We start from the raw sequence: 20448 nt of genomic DNA, 5'->3' as shown, positions 1-20448 counted from the left end.
GAAGAGATTATGAATTTTATTCATAATCTGATGTATAATGAGTCTTTGATGTCCAGCTTGAATTCCAGTGTAGTTCTCTTATCATTTTTCTCATTTGTCTTTCTATAAGAAGAAAATGTTATGCTAACATCAAATCTAAGTTGGATTACCTAAATCAATATTAACACGATAAGCAAGACTGCAATAGTTTTGTTGATGAAAGTGACTTTTTAAGTGGTTAGCATCCTAATAAACAGCATTACAATTATATGAATATTGCTGTAGTTTCTAGTAATGTTTCAGACTCAGCGTGGGATTTATTTTTAAAAATCCAGCAGCGTATCTTAGGCTTTGTTATTCCTCTACAATTTGCCCCAACTTATTCCTTGACATATACACACACATCATACACCAATAAATTAAAGCAATTACAATTTTTGTTGGAAAGAAATTGTTCTTTTTAAATGTACCCAAGACAATTTTGTGTTGTACAATGATTGGTAAACATATGGCTGAAATATATATTAAACTATATAGTGTAAAGTAACCAAATAGAGAAAATGTTTACATTTGATTGTTAATACAACTGTACTTTACTATTAGATTTACTCCATAAGTGTTGACTGACAGTAAACGCTCATGCTCAGGAATAGAAAAAGTGATGTCATTTTTCCTCAATAGAATGACGTGTGAGATGCAAAATGATGATTAGGATAAGAAGATTAACATCTCGGATAGCTGAAACTTTCTTTTTATAAGGAATCATTGAATAATGGTTCACTTTGAAACATTTAATAAAACTTAAAGGATTTTTCAATGTTTTTAAAGTATTTTTCCAAAGTCCTTTACAAAAATAATCAACATTTAAAAGTAGATTTTTTTCCATTCTGATGACTAAGAAACCCATTTGATATATACCAAGTATGTAAAAATGCTACATTTTAAAAAAGATAACGCGAGAGGAGTGTATTGTTATTAAATGTCTCTCTGGCCTGCCATACCTCGTCTCCGCCTCTTTGGTAAAATCCCCATGACGTAAACGCAAACCATTACGGAAGTAAACTAGGCGACGAAACAGGGACAGAAACCCTTATTAGTTGCGTGTCTTGGCTTGCCTAACAGTTACAGACTTTCAGGTAAGTCTTTTTTCGTTTTTTGTAGGATAAATGTTATATGTGTAAAATAAAATTCTTTAACGTATTTGAGTGTATTAGCGTCTGTTTGTTTTTGTTTTGAAAGCGTTTAGCAAGAGCTAGTAGTTGGAAGCTAACCAACGCATAGAAACTGAGCATTAACAAACTGAACTCTGGGAAACAATCAGGCTTGAGTTAACCTTAAACTGCTACAACATTGTGGTAAAATATGTGGATATACAAATAAAACAAATATAATTTGTCAACTCTGAAAGTATCGCAATTTCTTATTGTTAGCTTACGTTAAGCTAAAGCTAACTGACTTTAGCATAATCAACGAATAGTTTCAGTTGTCAGCGTGATCTCAGTGTCTAATTTACTTTGTGTTTACATGTGTTTATTGTTGTTTGGGGCTGAACAACACGGTCAGTTTGCTCGCCACGGTCAGTTTGCTCGCCCTCACATGATGAGGTGAGTCACTGCATCGGATGTTTCCGTATGGTTTCTGATCACACTATACTCTGTCCACAGATACACTGTCGTCATGTTGGGAGGAGGCTTCAAAGGAGAAAGGCTAAGAGTTAACCTGCGGCTGGTCATAAACCGACTTAAACTCCTAGAGAAGAAGAAAAGTGAGTGCATTGAAGTTGGCAAATAAGTTTGATTCATGTTCTCTTGTTGCTGCCATTAGTGACAGTTTTTAACTTGACCAATCTTCACAAATTTCAAATGAAGCTGAGCTCGCCCAAAAGGCAAGGAAGGAGATTGCAGATTACCTGTCCTCTGGCAAGGATGAGCGGGCCCGGATTCGTGTTGAACACATCATCAGAGAGGACTACCTGGTTGAAGCCATGGAGATCCTTGAGCTGTACTGTGACTTGTTGCTCACTCGTTTCGGCCTCATCCAGTCCATGAAGTGAGTACTGAAACAAACTGGTGTGTCTTTTATAAGCTGTCACAATGCTCATCTACTTCTTTTGTGGCTGCCAGGGAGCTGGATCCAGGCTTGCAAGAGGCAGTGTCCACTCTCATCTGGGCAGCGCCGCGCCTCCAGTCAGAGGTGTCTGAGCTGAAGATTGTAAGTGCTTTTTCAATTAAAAGAAAAAAATATATATTCCACTAAGTATTTTTAGTTATATTACAAATGTCTGTACATTTAGGACAAAATTAAATCAAAGTAAAATTCCTTTTGATTAAGTTTAATTCTGATGTAACAAATAACTGTTTCAGTGAGCAGTTTTATTTCTATCATGTCAGCTGTGTCTCTTAATGGTTCCTTCAGGTTTCTGAACAACTATGTGCAAAATACAGCAAGGAATATGGCAAGCTGTGCAGAACAAACCAGATTGGCACTGTCAACGACAGGGTAGCCCATATTTTTCTGGTATTTTGTGTCGTCTTTTTGAATAATACATGTACCATTTGTCGAATAACCATCTGATATGATTACAGCTGATGCACAAACTGAGCGTGGAGGCTCCTCCCAAGATTCTAGTGGAGCGCTATCTGATAGAGATAGCTAAGAACTACAATGTGCCATATGAGCCTGACGCTATGGTCCGGGTATGTTGTTATTTTCTTTTGAATACATTCCCTTTGACTATGTATGAAGGATGATGTAATGAGTTTTGCTTATTTACTCAAACTGTTTCTGGATAGCCTGAAGTGTGTACTGGAGAGGAGGCAGATCTAATTGATGTGGATACAGACAGGAAGAATGGAGGTGGAGGCAGTGGAGGCGGTTTTTCTGCTCCTCCTGCTACAGCTATGCCCATGCCCATGCCCATGCCCATGCCTATGCCTATGCCAACAGCTTTTAACTACCCACCTCCAAAAGGAGCGGTAAGAAATGTTAAAATACTCTTTTAACCTCTTACTGTGAGTTTAACAGTCCTAAGCATTCTTCAAAAGTATAAAATAGACTTCCAGTCATTTTCAGGTCCACAAAAGTATGGAAAAAAATAAATGGGGTATGGGAAACTATTTGGATTTCAAGACTATTAGCCCATGTTTCATATTTTGAAAAAAATAAAAATAAATTGACTTGCTTTCTAAAAATGATTAGCAGATGTATTTTAAGACTGAAATCGATGTCTGTTTTTGGTCCATCCACTTCAAGCCGGGATTAAAAGTTTTTAGTTTTTTATGTATTGAGTTTGGACACTTTTTTTGTTTTGGGGGAATTTTTGGAACATGCAGAAAAATCTAATAAACATTTACAATACCTTTTTTGAAGTTTTATTTCTTAGAGGACCCACAATTTACCAAGAAAGAACTCTGAATTTCTAACATAAACACTAAAACAAGCTAAATATTCTTCCAAAACAGTTGGGACTTGAGTTCCTTGCCACTTTCTCTGTTAATAACTGATATTAAACACACATAAAGTTTAGTGTCATCTCAGTCGGTTCAAAATGATACTCTGCTTACAAAGTGAGAGTAATGTGAAATAAAATATGATCATAAGAGCTCAGTTGTTTTCATTGAATATATTGCACGTTATACAATATAACAAAATCCAAGTCTGCCTGTATATACAGAATTACTTAAAGATCTCCTCTTTGTTAGTAAAGTCATTTAATCTGTATGTATTTGGACAATAGTTTCAAACACAGCAGAATATTCTTGTGTGTGATGATATGGATGATGGTTACCCAACGTTTTCCTGACTATTTGCCATTTTCTGCAGGAACCTTTTAACCCCTCGGTTGGAACCTACAACAGCTTCCCAGTAGCAGGAGGGCAGCCCCCTCAGCTGCCTTCTTCTCCCCCCACATACGAGTCCGTAAGTGACTGAGCCCTTCACGTCAGTGCCTCCCCACCCCCATCCCCACAGATGGACAGACGCACAGGGCAGGGAAGCACTCAGGGAAGGACTGTTTATTCAGCATGCTTGTAGTTTTACCTACATTCCTGCTTCACTTACATTTATAAATGTAGAGTGAAGTCCATATCTTACTGGAGACTGGCTTAGCCCTCGGCCTTTTTAAGCATGCACTGAGTATATTTAACTAACAATTATGTACTGAAAATGGGATTGGAGTGCAGATTCAATTTGCAGTACTGTTGTTTTTCCAATTGTCTGTTGCTGATTTGCACATAAAAGGTTCAAAGCTCATTTTAGTTGTGATATTTGCTTTTTAAATCAGCAACTGAGCATTAACAAACTGAATTACAAGTAAAATGGATGAATAGTTTTAATAATAAAAACAAATAGGACCTATATATCTGCTAACTGACTAAGCAGCTCTTTAGGATGTGTCACATTATCTAAGTCTATAAAAATGCATCCCTTCAGCAAATACAATGAGGGTTAAAAGCAATAAGCATAGACAAGATCAGACAGACCTAAAGAAATATAAGACATAGAGACAATGAGATGACTTCCAGAGTCCATCTGATCTGAGGAACGATTTAAATCTGATGAGTTTGAGTGTTATAGCTGCCACAAAGTTTAACTGTAAGAGTGACTTGGCATTCGGCAGTGACCTGGTCAGTCACTTGATCTCCACCAGATGGTGCCTGATTGTGTTTCATCCGAACACAAACTGAGCAGAAAAAGAACAATAGCTTCAGTAAAGACCTGGCAACACATCTCGTAGATTTTTAGGGGATTCCAGACTTCAGAACAAGACTTCAGCCATGTTAATTCAAAAATTAAGTCTGCACCTCAATTGCTTTTCAGTTGTTGTGTATAAAAAACAATTTTGAGCCATCACTTTGGATTTATTTCCCACAACCTGTTTGTTTTTTGTGAATAGCTTCTGCTTTGACTAACATGAGATGGTGAGTTGCTCTGAGCGTGCCTGAGTCTGATTGATTTATCGATCAGAGAAGTTTCGCTGCCTCCCTCCTAACATCTGCTTTGAAGGGTGATGGCTCTTAAATCATTTGTGCACCAGAATATTTTCTGTTTATTCTCCTATTCTGTCTTTGTGAGGTCTAACAAATAGTTTTATCTACAGCAGAAAGATGACGATACGATTTGTGACGCATTTTTGTCTGCGTTTTAGATCGATGACTTCAATGACAAAGGTTCTGTTCCTTCTCAGGCTCTAGGTGAGTTCCACCTAAAACATATCCAGATTTGTTTATGATACATAATTCCAGTTGTGGTGTTCTTCTCCCCCAAAGTTTTTGTGAAGTTCACTCCCGATGTCTTTTGGCCGGTTATAGTAGAAAAAAATAAACTGTTCGTACTTCCCTTCAGGTCCTACTCCTGCACCTCGTCACTCGTTTGACCACAACAACCTACCAGAACTTCCCTCCGTTCCCGACACGCTCCCCACCTCCTCCCTGGGTGGACCCACCACCAACTCGGACGACATCGACTTTGACGATTTGACGCGGCGGTTCGAGGAGCTGAAAAAGAAGACCTAATCTGTGACACAGCTGGTCTGCGTACCTTATCTCACAGGCCTGTGTCGTTACCTACACAAGCCAGAACAGGAAATGGGGAAACATTTAGGGTTTTGAATCAGATTTGGGTAGTTCTCCTCCCCACTTCCACCCATATAAAGTAATTTTACATAGATTTTAAATATACATATATTCTTACCTCATTTTCACAAATATGACCAACTTACTGAAGGTGTGGGTGCTCACCAACCAACCAACCAACCAACCAACCAACCCTGTCTGCTAGAAAATGTATTTTCTTTTTCGGAAGGGCCACATGATTTTTTTTTTTTTCCCCCTCAAGTAGCAAAATTTATATATATTCAAAATTACAATCATGAGGCTGCCGAGACCTTTTCACTTGTTTTCATTTAAGGTCATGCTGCCTTTTTACTGTTTCGAAATAAACCTGAGTGAATCATCTATTTAATCAAATCAAGATTTTATTTGCTTTTCCTACGGTTTGGGGTTTGACTAATAAATACAGCCTGTGCGTTGGCTCTAATTGGTGCATGTTGATGCCGCTGTAATCTTTTCCACTGTGTTTATTCGTCATTGCCTCAGAGCAGTCAGACAAGCCCGACTGGTTTCCCCACTGGGATAGGAAGCGGCCATTGGCACTTAATGAAGTCATCATATCTTCTCACAGCAGTTTCAGAAAACAATCGGACACGGAAGCCATATCTCCTGTTCTGTCCAGTCCATGTAGTCGTAACACTGTGGAACTGAGGATTTTGAAGCGACACCATTCACTGAGCTACTTCAATGACAGGAAGAAGGTGTGTGTGTGTGTGTGTGAGGCCTTGGGGAAAAGCGAGCAGTGAAATCTCAAAACCTATGTTGTAGTTGATCAGGCTTTGTTGTAAAAGTACAAAAAAAGTGTATGAAACCATTTATATAGAACATCTACAGTAATATAGACGATTATTTGCGCAAGTGATTTACAGATAAACCAAAAGATGTTTGGCAGCAGGGCTTTGTTCATTATTTGAAGAAACTGTTTTATAATTACTGCCTCTGAAAAATACTTCTCCCCCCCTCCTTTTGAATGTCTGTTTTACCAAACTCTTATACTGTAACATAACTGAATTACATAATTTACAAGCACTCCTTTTAGATGCAACGCATATGATTGGATCTTGTGTTTTGACTCCAGAAGTGATCATTTTATCCTGTTTTCTGCGAACATGTGCATGGGTCTTATACTGTATGTCCACCGCTGCATTTGCCTTAGCTGTTGTCTCTCATCCGAGGCCTTGCCAGTCTGTGGAAGGATTAAGCACTTGTCATCCATCAAGACTGGAGTCATGTTACCAGTTTGTTGTTATGTGACAAATTCTTTCTCTTCAATTATTTGGTAAACTTATGCTTTGGATAAGTAACAGCCTGCTTTTCGATAGGGAAAAGAGTTCTTGTGAAAAAAGAAAAAAAAGGAGGGTTTTATTTTTGTGCAGACATGACGTATTGCTGTAACCTTACCACACCCAGCACTTCCCAAATGGGCAGCGGCCTTGTGAACAGTGATTCAGCAGTTTCTGGAAACACAAGGAGTGGCTTTCAGTCTGGATTGCAAACAATGTTTATTCTGTTCAACATATTTTGTAGGATGTAAAGCGAGATTGACACTACAGAGCTGTGACCTGCTCCCTATTTTTTTCTATGTTAGACTTTTCTATCATTCTGTTTCTTTAGACACAAAATGTGTCAGGTTGAAAGAGATTTGTTTTTTCACAATGTACGCTAACATAAAAAATTAATAAATGACTGTTTGGAACTGGAGCAAATTTTGATTTCCTAACATTTTTTTTGTCCTGTTTTAAATCACTGTAGTAAGTATTGGTGCCCACTAGGGGTCAGTGGCGCGTTTTACAACAATTCAGAAAGGTTGCAGTCCTGAAGTCATACATCATCAGGTACGTTTCAACAAGTTTTACGATTAACAAATAATTCATTTATTTTAGTAATTCACTTAAAAAGTGAGAAAGTGAGACAAATTGATTGTCCAGGGTGAATTAGTGTTTATCTCTGTTTATTTAAGTAATGAAAATCCCAAACTAATTTTCTCGGAAAATTTAAGTTTTCAAAAGCAAGTATTTTCAATATGGCATGGTTATGATATGGTCTACATAATGCAAAGCTGATGACTATCTTAAGATGGGCAAATCACAAGAGGTCGCTGCTGAAGAAGATGGCTATTCACGTGGCACTATTCCTAGCATAATGCGAAGGTTAAGTGGAAGGAAAAGGTGCACAAGGCAAGGGGATGACCTTTTGCCTTGAGAGAATTGTGAATGTATTCCATTCAGGAGTTGGGAGGTGATTCACATGATGTGAACTGCAGCTGAAGTCGGGGCTTCATGAGGCACTGTACACATGACCAGCAAACTGGATTGATCCAAACCTGTTAAATGGAAGCTAAGAGTTAGCAATCCAGTGGTTGCCACCCGTCCCGTAAAATACGGAATCATCCCGTATTTGGCTGTTAAATGTTGCGTCCCGTATTGAACCGATACGGGACGCGATTTGTTCCGTATTTCTATAAATGTCCGATAGACACGCCTATCACACACATATCAGCACTAACTGTAATAATAATGACCAAAATAAAACACTGGAAATATTAAGGTCAGCTAAATTCTCGTTGTGGGAGCTAAAGGATCCCTGAACGCTACGGACCGACACTGTCCAGGGTACCAAAGAAGCTATACTAAATAAATGTCTTATGTTAATACTCAGTGGTGGATTATTTTTAACCTTCACAATTTTACTTTAACAACGAATTAAAAAAATAATATATATATATATATATATATATATATATATATATATATATATTGCTCAAAAAAATAAAGGGAACATTTCGCTTTAATTTTGTGTGTGGCTCCAAATCCAGGCCTCCATAGATTAATAAATTTGATTTCCATTGATGATTTTTGTGTGATTTTGTTGTCAGCACATTCAACTTTGTACAGAACAAAGTATTCAATGAGAATATTTCATTCATTCAGATCTAGGATGTGTTATTTGAGTGTTCCCTTTATTTTTTTGAGCAGTTGTGTGTGTGTGTGTGTGTGTGTGTGTGTGTGTGTGTGTGTATATATATATATATATATATATATATATATATATATATAATATATATATATATATATATATATATATATATATATATATATATATATATATATATATATATATATATATATATATATATATATATATATATATATATATATATATATATAGTTAGAGCTGTTGCCTTGCAGCAAGAAGGTCCTGGGTTTGATTCCCGGCCTGGGATCTTTCTGCATGGAGTTTGCATGTTCTCCCTGTGCAGCAGTTTTTGCTGTGTATGAATGAAATAAGGTGTGTTTCTTATAGTCACTAAATATGATCTACATTTTATAATTGCTTTAATTCTTCTATTGTCTTCTTGCATTTGAGATACAACCTGTCTGTTTAGTTAGCATAAAAGATGGATGATCCTCAAAATATTTGGAAGAAATTGCTTTATTTAAATTCACACATCTAATACCAATAAATAAAAAGGAAGAACAAGAACTTTGTGATTGGTGTAAAATCCCCAAATGTCTAGCACAAAAAATAAAATGTCTCCAGCAGAAACACGTGTTCAGAAAACCAAAAGTAAAGACTCAAATTTAGTTAGTCCCACACATAAAACATTCAAGAGGAAGGAAACACTGAATCCTAGAACCCACAGATGATAAAAAAGTGCAACATCCCCCTTTCAGCATGTCTTACATGGACAGAAGTGCAATGGAAAATGCGATCAATTATCCATCAGTTCCCATATGTGCAATTACATAAGCAGACCCTCCCACTTGTCCACTGTGTATCTTCATTTATAGTCACCCTCTGTGATGCATGCTGACAGGAACAAGAGTCTCTGCGATCTAATCTTGCATTTTTTTAATGTTACTTACTAACACTATTTTGTGCTACTCTTTCATCTTATAAAGCCGTATCATTTCCATACTAAACCCAAACAAATGTGTTTAATTTGACATTTTTTTCAACATAATTTAAAACAATTCAACAGTTCAAGTTGAAGTCATGTAATTAAGTAAACTAATGTGAAACTTTGTATTATGATTCTTTGAGCAAACAACTATTTTTATTGCTTACTAATTGTTTTATAGTATTGAAAATAGACATACATAGCTATCAACATGTTTACATATTTAATCAGTCATTTCATTGCCCATTTACTACGACTCCCCACTAAAGAAAGACTCTGTACATAGGAAAACATCAGGAAGTGTTATTAGATATTTATAGAGTAGCATGTGTTGAAGACAAGCAGGCGTGATGATGGTATTCATGCAGAGCAAAGCCTGTCTGGTTAGGTGTTGTATCCTCACAGGACATCTCTGCCGGTGTAGCGTCTGCATCTGTCCTGTTGCTCTGTGAAACAGAGAGGACACCAGCTCAGCTCTCATAACACTTCAGCCCTCTGAGGAACCAAGTGTGCACTGACAACACTTGAAGAGAGTTAATCTGACATGAATAGTGTTGCTCAGTTAAAGTTGTCCAACAATTTTATTGTATTTATTTTCAGTGTCATAGGCACATTTATGTAAGAGCTCCCTACAGTCAACCAGGAGTGAAATACCAAGGCATGAATAAATAATTTGTAAGTCAAATTGCATTAAGAAGGTATCTCAGGCTGGTTCAAAGCCAATTCTTCCATCACAAGATTTCTATTTCAGTGTTTAGTTATATAAAAGTCTTATATATTTCATGAAAACATCCTTTCTGGAGTGAAAAGCTAGACAAAAATATTTTGATGTGAGGGTTCCAAATTTAGAAAGGGCTAAGTGACTACGGCCCCACCTACTGGAGAAAACATGCTACTAACCCTTCACACTGGTTTAAAAATGAGGATAAGATGCAAACATAAAAAAAGAAAGTATTTATAATGTTAAATTATATTTTGTTCTCTCATCTAGATCAAAATTGCTGGGGAAAAAATTGCACTCTATATCCAGAACTGAACTCTAATTTAACAAAGGTTTTTATCCTGAGCTGGATGAAAATTGACTGATTTGGCCTAACGTGAACTACTAATTCAGAAGAATGTAGATGGAACTGGATTCTTGTCTTTTATCTGCCTTAAGATCACATTTTGTTGTCAATTAGCAGCATACAATCCAAACTGTAATTAAACAAATTAGTTTAAACATATTTTGCTGCAACCAAACTACAAGAATCTTTCAGATAGTCACTGGGAGTTTTTAAAGGAGTTTTTTTTTATTCTATTTTAAGTTATCCACAAATATTTTGGGTCTAATCTGAACAGATGCTGTAAAGTTGGACTGTGTTGCTTTTCAGTCTGGAAAGCAACACATCTGGAGGCAGCACCTGGCCTCCAGATGTGGAAACACAGCTGGTGAGACTGAGCTAAAACTGTAAAGATGCTAAAAACATTTGCTTTGCTCATACCAGCAGCCGCTCTTACATGCCAGTCAAAATTTAATGAATGATTAATATCATCACTCTAAATAAATATTTTATTTTACATTAGCATATAAATACCGACATACTACAAAAAGTAAGAAAAACTGATTGCACACTGCAGTAAATAGTTTGTCTTCTTTCATGCGGGAAAGACAAACACTGAAAAACAGAGACTGCAGATCATGCAAGAAAACAACACTCACTGATGCTGACTCTTCAGCTCTATTCACTATATTTTTCTAAAAGCCAATCAAACGTATCAAGTCCTACCTTATATATGATTATCTTACCTAACAGCACCTGTGCTGCTTCTTCAGTCTCCTCCACAGCCACAGGTTTCAGCAGCAGTGCGAAGAACACAGCAACACCTATCACCTGGGAACAAAAGCATCGCAGTAAAATCTTCCAGAAACAATCCGTTCAACGAGAGATAATACAGGCAATCAGTTCCAGGCTGTATGTACCAAACAAGTGCAACATCTTGTAGTCATAGTTTCTGAATAAGACTGATTTTCTTTAAGGTACCCACCTTTAGAGGCTGCAGTATGAAGATGCTCTCAAAAAGGGACAGACCCAAAGACATGACCCACTTAATGGATTTCTCTTTGCCGTACTGGAAGCCATACAGCAGGGTGAAGTAAGTGGATATCCCACTGATGGAGAGCAACAGGAACCAGCCAATGAACACGCACCACCAGGGCAGCTTGACACCTGTCGGGGTCTTCTTCTTCTTCCTCACAGGGACAGGACTGTTCAAGAAAAAGAAAATCGAATGAGAAAAAACATAGGAAAGAATGTGTAATTAGTGGTGTAAGTGGGCCAACCAGTTGGATAGGTGACTGCTGAAGACCATCTCAGCCTTGCGAACCAGCAGGTTGGTGGTGTTGAGAACACGCTGGTACTCTTCTGGACAGGAGAAGTTTTTTGCATCCAGTTTTTCCAGGTTCATGAGGAGGTGGCACAGACCGGCCAGGAGGAACTTGCTGCAGTAGACCCAGTGGTTGTCGCTCTCACTCTCACCTGTGGAGGATTTATATAAGGACCAGCTTGTAAAGAAAAGTCCTGAGGAACTGTAATTATAAACATAATATGGTTTATTCTAGCCGGTTAAGATTAGATGAAACATATTTGTTTTTCTGCACCTTTTTTGGTAAAGCAAAACAAACAAACAAAAAACAAAGTACTCTGCCACAGTTTTGTTTTTGTTCATTTTCTGTTGTTTAAAAATCTGGCCTAGTTTTCATTATTTAAAAGCAGATGTATTTCAGCATATCTCACATAAGCCATATTCTTAAATTTTTTTGCGTCAAAAAACAAACAAACAAAAAAAAAACACCTTGCATGTGCTGGATTAAGATATGAAGCCTGTCCAAAGCTGGGACCAGGTCATAGGAGGCCTCCAGTTTGAGAACCTCTGGCATCTTGTTCCTCGGATTCATGCTCACCAGAGAAATCATCTTCTCAGTTTCCTGTGGTAAAATAAATTTAATATTTGCACTCGAGAGACTTTAGTCTGATCTTGACAAAACAAAACAAAACTCACATTCAGGACAGTAGGTATGGAGACAGCGGGAGGCTTGAAGATCTCATCAGGGTCGTCGTTTTTGGATTTTGAAACAATGCGAGGTCGGATGCTTCGGAAAATTGTTATGATGAGGATATTGATGGGAAACATGAGAAGACCGCTCTGCACGCCCACCATGACATCCTGCCAAGTCATCTGGAGGGATCCTGGAGCAAAAACATGAAGTATTTTAAAACATTTTTACAAAGAAGCTTTTTTACATGTACATTTTTACATAGCAACTTTCCTATACATTTCCTTGTGACCACATAAAGTCCCTAACAATCATTGTGTTGGCTGCGTCCATCAATGAGTAGATGAGTCAAAAGTTTCTCCACCTTCATGAAGAATAGAAAACAGAAGTAGATGTGACTCTAAACTGAAGAAGACTGAAGAGCTGTGAAACCAACAGAGCATCCCATAAACCTGGATGTAGTTATGGACACAGAACAACATTTTAACAACCATGAAGTCAAATAATATGGCAGTCCTCAAATGAAGAGAACATGAAAAGTTCAAAAAGGGCGTCTTTCCTTTTATTTAATTTTTTGTGGAATATTGTGGTATTGCTGTAGCCCTATTTGTGCTGAAAATCTACATGGCTAAAATGCTACATGTTTAAGCAAAGATGTTGGAAATGCCATTGCAAACAATATGATTGTTGTGTCAGTGACCTTAGGTTCTAGTTTCAAATTAGTTTTCAAAAATTTCTTTTGCAGTATTTTTTCTAAGTGCATGAAGTTTTGCTCCTAAGATCATTAAGATATTTAAGGTAAAAGCTATGCAGCCACCTATTGAAACAACCACAGCAGAGTTTGGATCCACAGGAATGTTCCAGAAAGCGATGTTGATGGCCATGGTGCACAGGAGCAGGCTCATGCAGCAGGAAACCCGCTGAGCTCGGGTGAAAGGACTGCGGGACGGGGGATCCACGATGGACACCCAGATGTGTTCATCCCTGAAACCAGTCGATGTTCGGCTCTGGAAAATATTCCTGACCAAAACAGAGAAGGATAAAAAAATAAAAACAGAACAGTTAAACCTAACTCCGTCAAAAGTTAGGGATTATATCTTCAGTGTGAACAACATATTCTTACCTGAAACTTGCGATTTCATTGCTTTTTGCAGAATTGAAGGTTTTCTTGGTCATTCCGTCTCCTTGGTCAGAGCTCAGCCAGCAGTTACAGAAGAAATGCCAAACATTTTTACTTTGAAGGTCCTGTATGGTCACTTTACTGACATACCTTACATGTGAGGAAAAATATGAAAAGGAGTTTTAGGTAGAGACTAAAACAAATATTAGTAACAGTTGTTTCTTCATTTGTGTTTTAGTACAGATGAGACAGAAAGGTTTAATGTTCGAACGGCTCAGCCTCTGTTACCATGACGGGTGACCTCCTGAGTTGTCATGCTGCAGGCGAAGGTTTTTCAGTTCTCCCAGTGGGTAGGGTGTGGACAAAAGGAACATGTCAAAAGATCCTCTCTCAAACACCGGTTTTTCTGGATCGGTCAGGGTGTGTATGGTACTCTCTGCTTCTGTGCCAATCAGCTTCACTGTGACCTGCAGGACAGCAACGAGGACTGATGGAATAGCACTGGAATGACATATCAGTGTTCCGAAAGGCTGTGCATATTCTGTCCAAGTGTGTTATCTAGTGCTCTAATTTATGCTGCAGTGTGTTGGAAAGGCAGTCTGAAGCACAAGGACATCAAGCAACTGGATAAGCTGGTGATAAAAGCTAACTGTGCTTGGTAATAGGGTGGAGTAATTATGGAGAGGGTGACAATAAAGAAAATAAATATTTACAAGTAAATAAGTAGTGTCCTGCTTAGCCAGAAAATAAAATATGTTAAGTGAAGAAGGGAAGTCTGTACTTGTGTTAATAATAAAATTAAATTCTAGTTCTGTAAACTGAAATGTCTTACGTTAGCAGAAGTGCCGGCGCCTCTGCGATGTCCCGTCTGGATCCCGATCAGATAGTTGTAATGAGTTCCTGGGTGATTGTCCTCCAACAGAGTTATCTTCCTCTGACAGATATAAAATACATTACAGTGAATACAATTAGGTTTGTAGAAAGAATAGAAATTATTCAACTAATAACATTCATGGTGAAAAAGGAGAAGCACAAATGTTAGATGTCTGACCTTAGAGCTCGCTCTGCGGTCAGCGTAGCAGGCCCACAGCAGTGTGACCAGGTAAAGACCATAGAAAGCACACAGCAGGGCCAAAACCACGTAATTCTCATTCACTGTGGCAAACAGCTCCGCTGTTCGAGACACGTCAACATAGTTTGGCATCACAAAGAAGGAGCTCCCGAAGAGAGTCAGGTGGTTACACAGACAGTGTGTCAGCTCGGGAGTGCTTTTCTCTCCCACCTGCATGACAGAAAAATACGCACCCCTGTTTAGTAGGCGGTGTATCCACTGCTAATCCAAAAATATAAGTGCACATGAAAGTCCAAAACAATGTGGGTACCCTGCAGCCTTTGTCGCTCCACTCCTCATTCTCAATGTGCCAGTAAAGGCACCTGGTAAGGTATGTGTTGATGTTCAGCGTCACTTCTGTTTCCAGCGTGAAATTCACAAGCCTGGCTTCCACATACCAAGCCCCTGATGTGTTCCGTAGCATCTCAGGGGTAATCAACCAGCGATAGTCCTCTGAAGCCAAAACATACCAGTCTGTCATCAAACCTCAACCACGAAGAGCAAAGGCCAGTGTAGGTGCTAGAGATGGTTACCTGAGTGGCTCAAAATGGTTGAGTTGTGGAAATATGTGGAGTTGGGAGGTGATTCATAAGACAAGAAAACAGCCAGGGTCACGTTGATGCTTGGTTCGACGTTAAATAATATGGTCATCTCGGTGTCAGAGACATTGATCTGAGACACCGACTTTGTGTCCTTAGTCAACACGACAGTGGAGTTGGTCAGAGCTGAATTATTGCGGCGGTCCAAAAAGATCTGAGGCAGAAAACATGTTTTCATGATAAGAACCATTAGGATGAAGTGTCTTATGTGTTTAACAAAAGGCTTCAAATACAAAATGATTTCACAAGAATAGTTTCATGTTTCAGAAGTATTGTGTTTTTGTAGATATGAAGGGAATCTCTGAAAATTTAAATAAATAGTTTAAGTTTTATTTTATGGTGGATTCTGTTGACAGAGCTATTGTCAATAGTTTGGCTGCTGCAGATAACTCTCTCAGTATCTTTACTTTGTTTAAAAATCTAATGTATTCTTTCCCCAAATCAGATTCCCATTATTTTAAAGTATATCTAATCTCAAAAACCTCAGAGGATTTTCTGTAAACATGTTGTAAAGCTTTAAATCTCTGAGTTTGCTGGCAGGCAGTGATACTGGCCAAACCATTTGAAAAAGTGTAGCTTTGGGGAGATAACATTTGAAACACTTCTATCATTCTTCACGTTAATAATTGTGACTCTGTAATGCGCTTAGTTCTTGAGGTCAAAACATAAACATTGTTCTTTAATGACAAACTTTTTTTTCCACATTGGTTGTACCTCAACCATCTCTGAGAGATTTTCCAGCTTAATCTCAGATTTTCCATCACTGAGAATAAAGTTGCAAATATTTCCTGATATGTTTGCAGAGGGGTAGGGGTTGATTGAGAATGTAGCCATCTAAAAATGAGAGACAATCTCGGTTATAAATATTTTTTTTTAAATATTTTTAAAAACCCAATTTGTGACAGTAACTCATGCAGACCTGTGCAATGACATTTTCGTACTTCCCAATGGTTGATTGCATTGCTGAGAATGAAGGGAGCTTGACGAACCCGCCGTCTTCCTGTGAACCCAGCACTGCATTGCTGAGCTCCTCAGGTTTGTACCTGATTAAAGGGAAATCAAATTTAGTCCAATTATATAAGACAAAAGTAAGAAAGTGGAGAAGAAACTTACATGCTTGTTATGACACTTCCTAACGGGGTCCTGGTGACTCTTGGTGTATCATACACGAGCAACAGAGAAGCTGTTTTAATGAGCTCCAATACATTGTCAAAAAATTGCTGGTGAAAGGAGAAAGCAATACCATCTGACTTTAAAAGCCAAGAAAAAGGGTAACACAGTGTCCATGTGTTTAATGGTGACAGTAAACAAACTTACTTTATTTTGGTTGTAATCAAAATGGCATTCTTGTACAGCCAGACGCAAGATGGCATTGCTACACTTGATGATGGAGTCGATGGTAGCAGGATTATTTCTAGCAAACTCAACTTTCAGAATTTTTGTGCCATTCAACAAATATTCAATAAATTTGTTCTGTGAAAAGGGGAAATGGACAAAGCTTAACACAACATAAGACAACAGGATATTGATTATGATGAAAGAAAAGATCTTACCCTGTTTTCAATAGAAGGCTCTCCTGCAGTTGTTTCCATGTATGTCAGAGATTCTTCTGCCTTCTACCTCAGAAGCATAGCATATTTTTCATGTCATATGGAAATATTTGTACTTTTAACTCAAGAACTCAATTACTTTATTCATTTAATGTCACATTTGTGGCTTGCCTCACCGTTAGTAGACCAGTAATGTCGTTGATATTTTGCATCATTTGATCCAAATCACTGAGATCCCTTTTGGTCCCTGAAATAAAAATACCTTTATTTATTTATTTATTTATTTATTTATTTACTAGCCAGATGTATAAACAACACACAAATACGCAGCCTACCATTTCCGTAAGATGCAATTTAAGTGATTAACTTACGAGGCCTAGCGGCATCACTGGAGGTTTTTGCATTCTAAAGAGAAAATACCAACAAAAGAAAAGGACATTAAAACTGGTCCTCAAAGATTTTTACATTTAGAGTGAGATTTATATCTTACCTGTAAATCTGATGGAGACGTTGAAGCTTTAAATAAAGAGTTTACACATATTGGGATATTAAGTACAGCACCGAAGCAAATAAAAAAATGTTGATAATTACATTCTACTTCTTTTTTAGACATGAAAGGAAAGAGATAAAAAGCAGATATAAAGAAAAGATTTGACTGGTAGCCTCCACATACTATGTGTGCAGAGAAATCCTCGTCTCTTGCTGCAGTCAGACGTTAGGAGCCGAGGAGGATTCAGCTTCATGTATGTGCAGAGTTCCTTTAAAGCTTCCCCTTTTTCTGTTTTTAACCTCTTAAGATCTGACAGAACAAACAATAGTCATAAATTTCTGGACGGACCCGAAGAACAAAACCTTTTACTCTATGCTTTTCACAAAATATAATTTGAATAAATGAATGAGATAATTATTTGGAACATTTAAACAACATATGTTAGCATAAAACAATTTAATCTTACTATGTCAGAAAGGAGAAGGAAGAGGCAAATTATTAAATCTAACTCTCATTAACTCATTAAGCTCATTAAAAGAGGGTCGGAGTTTTCCCCATGTGTAGATCTTCCACCAGGGGTAGAGGACAAGCAAAAGATTACCAGCTTGGTCTAAGAGTTCTCTGAACTACCTGTTTAAAAAATAAAACAGTTCAGTTTAACAATATGCTCCTGGCAGATTTGGATTTAAAGTAATTGTTTAATCTGACCAACATATTTTGTCTGACTGGAAGTAATTTGTATGCTTTGGAGCGCTCCAGCTGGAGTCCCAACTTGAATGTGAGGGAACTATGGAGGCAATGGCAAAGAGGCCTTCCAACCTCAAAATTTACTAACACTATATTAATGTTTTGACAGCAAACAAATAATTTCACAACCATATCTATGTCATCATTGTGCAACAAGTTAATTCTCTGCCTAATCTATCTGAAGAAATAGGATAAGAAAATAAGCACAAACAATTTCTTTATTTAATTTAGTTGAATATTTCACTTTGTTTTTATTGACTGTGGGTCTGATTTATGTTTGTGCTCGTATAAAATATGAATGAAAAAGACTCCTGGTTAAGCCAAAGTAAGTTTGAGCAACTTTTTCAAACTTATTTTGAAATCACAAATTTACATTTTCTTGCAGTAGCAAATATAAACAAACCAATTGGTTGTTGAAGAAATTGCAAGACATCTCCAAGCTGGTTATTCAGTTTGACTCGTGGTCAAAACTGAATAAGACTGCAAATTAATAAAACCCTAAATTAATTAAATGTCCAGCATCCTTAATGGGGTATGGAAATTAATACTGAAAGGGTAAGTTTGTCAGACATTCCTACTGGGTAAAAAAAAAAACATCATAAAACACCTCCAATGTTTTTGAATTCCAGGTTTTATTACTATAATTTGTAATAAAATTCAAGATCATGATCTGTAAACTGCTTATAAGTAGTTTTACATGACAATCTTAAAGAGCTAGGTGTGTTATTTTAAGAGAAGCAGTTCTTCCAAACATGTGTTGGCATCTTTGTTATTGCTGTTTCTTCTAGGCAACTATTCATGATCATGTAATAGATGATGAAAAGTGCACTCTTTATGCTCTTGTGTTCTTTTAAAATCAACCAGAATAAAAAGATAAAGGAAGCCAGGTTTGGTTGATCAACTCCTTAGATTGCTCAAACACAATTATGTATGCATGCAATTCTAGTCTGGACGTCTTTCATTATTTTGCTTTTCAAACAGATTTATGTGTAGCTTAGATGAAATATAAAGTCATTTCTACTATGTTGCTTCATCAGCTTCTTTTTACTCAGATTGTTTTTCAGCAACTTCAGAATAATATGCCCTGTGTTTTGTTCAGTTTATAAAGAAGTTGGGTGCTTTTTCAATTATTTCTTTTAAGGACCTTTATCTTTAACAGGGGAAAAGTATTCAAAACTATTTAAATGAAGATGCTGTTGCAGCCTTGATGATAAGAATTCAAATGAAATCTTCAGATGGACCTCCCAAAAGAGAAGACAGCCACTTTACTGTGTCTATAATCTCTTAGGTTAGGTTTAATTTATTTTATATAATAAATTTTACATCTTTGTCTTCATTTGTGTTAAATTAATAATGACCATGTAGAGCTTGTGGAGCCACTAAACACTTGAGGTTAGATTAGGTGTATGTACTTTTACAACCTGGTAAGGACAAAATTACTTATTTTGACCATAGATGTAGTTCACACCATTTTTTCTTGACAAAACTAACTGATCATGTGCAAACCAATTTGAAGAGGCTATTTTTCATAACTTTATTTGTGTGAAGGCTAGACTAAACAAAAGATGTAAAGCAACATTTGTTTGCAATTGTAATAAGTTACAGAGAAGTAAAATAATTTGACTCACTTGGGGATGGATCCCTGTGATGTGCTTGGAACCCTTTTTCCACCCACCAGGTGAAGCTGCTGGTATTTTTCTCTCTGGTAGTGTTGCTCAGGAACATTTGGATTGGGCTATTCAGCACATTCAGCAGCTTCCCTCCTCTCTCCTTACAGCTGCTCCTTGCTTGGTACCAAGTTTTTGACTCCTCCACAAACTCCAGGCAGACATCTTGCCAAACAAACTCGCATGATGCTGTCAGGTCGCCATCTGGGCAGGTCTCACACTTTTCGGTTAAAGACAGGTGTCCATAGGAGATCCACAGCAAGATAAAAGTTTGGAGTAACATGTCTATTGTGCTGCTGGCCCTGTGGCTGGACCTTCTACTGAGCTTGGTGCCTTCAGTCTTTCATATGAAAATGAGAAAACTTCCTTCAGGAAAAAAAAGCACTCTGCATATGTCCTTAGTACTTTAGGAAAATCAGTGCAGCCACTCAAACAAGATGCAAAGTGAAGGAGTTGCTTGATGTCACTCAAGTTGAGTCAAGTTTTCACTCCTTAAGCAGACCAATAAAATGTTCTGAACATAATTTATAATTTTAGCCAACATATGTTGTTTGTCAGTACGGTGTGTATGGCATTTATAACGCTTACGAATAATAATAATAAATAAAAAAAAAACGGTCTGTGTACTTTATGTAAAT

At 37.4% G+C, this 20448-nt stretch overlaps 3 protein-coding genes across 3 annotated transcripts in view; 1 reads left to right on the top strand and 2 right to left on the bottom strand.

Moving 5' to 3' along the window:
- ankrd11 (ankyrin repeat domain 11) overlaps positions 1–20448 on the bottom strand; it is a 239076-nt gene that overhangs the window by 15733 nt on the left and 202895 nt on the right. The window lies entirely within an intron of this gene.
- ist1 (IST1 factor associated with ESCRT-III) lies at positions 996–7294 on the top strand. Its single transcript, XM_014998849.2, has 10 exons — positions 996–1115; positions 1644–1744; positions 1848–2028; positions 2103–2190; positions 2395–2478; positions 2565–2675; positions 2772–2954; positions 3802–3897; positions 5126–5171; positions 5323–7294. The coding sequence occupies exons 2-10, from the start codon at positions 1657–1659 to the stop codon at positions 5490–5492; spliced, it is 1047 nt and encodes a 348-aa protein (XP_014854335.1). The 5' UTR covers positions 996–1115; positions 1644–1656; the 3' UTR covers positions 5493–7294.
- Positions 9005–20407, bottom strand: pkd1l3 (polycystic kidney disease 1-like 3). The gene is made up of 23 exons (XM_014998851.2): positions 19772–20407; positions 17580–17705; positions 17397–17422; positions 17278–17311; positions 17083–17153; positions 16910–16972; positions 16674–16829; positions 16470–16576; positions 16276–16399; positions 16071–16190; positions 15291–15510; positions 15029–15210; positions 14698–14928; positions 14479–14580; positions 13935–14113; positions 13650–13796; positions 13344–13546; positions 12532–12719; positions 12325–12457; positions 11813–12008; positions 11518–11737; positions 11279–11363; positions 9005–9935 (listed from the first exon to the last, which is right to left on the bottom strand). Exons 1-23 carry the CDS (start codon positions 20091–20093, stop codon positions 9889–9891), a joined length of 3282 nt encoding a protein of 1093 aa, XP_014854337.2. The 5' UTR covers positions 20094–20407; the 3' UTR covers positions 9005–9888.

The sequence above is a fragment of the Poecilia mexicana genome, unplaced genomic scaffold (assembly GCF_051168715.1).
Source record: "Poecilia mexicana isolate PSO_F unplaced genomic scaffold, ASM5116871v1 scaffold_3, whole genome shotgun sequence".
Classification (NCBI taxonomy): domain Eukaryota; kingdom Metazoa; phylum Chordata; class Actinopteri; order Cyprinodontiformes; family Poeciliidae; genus Poecilia; species Poecilia mexicana.
This window is presented reverse-complemented; position numbering and strand designations above follow the sequence as displayed.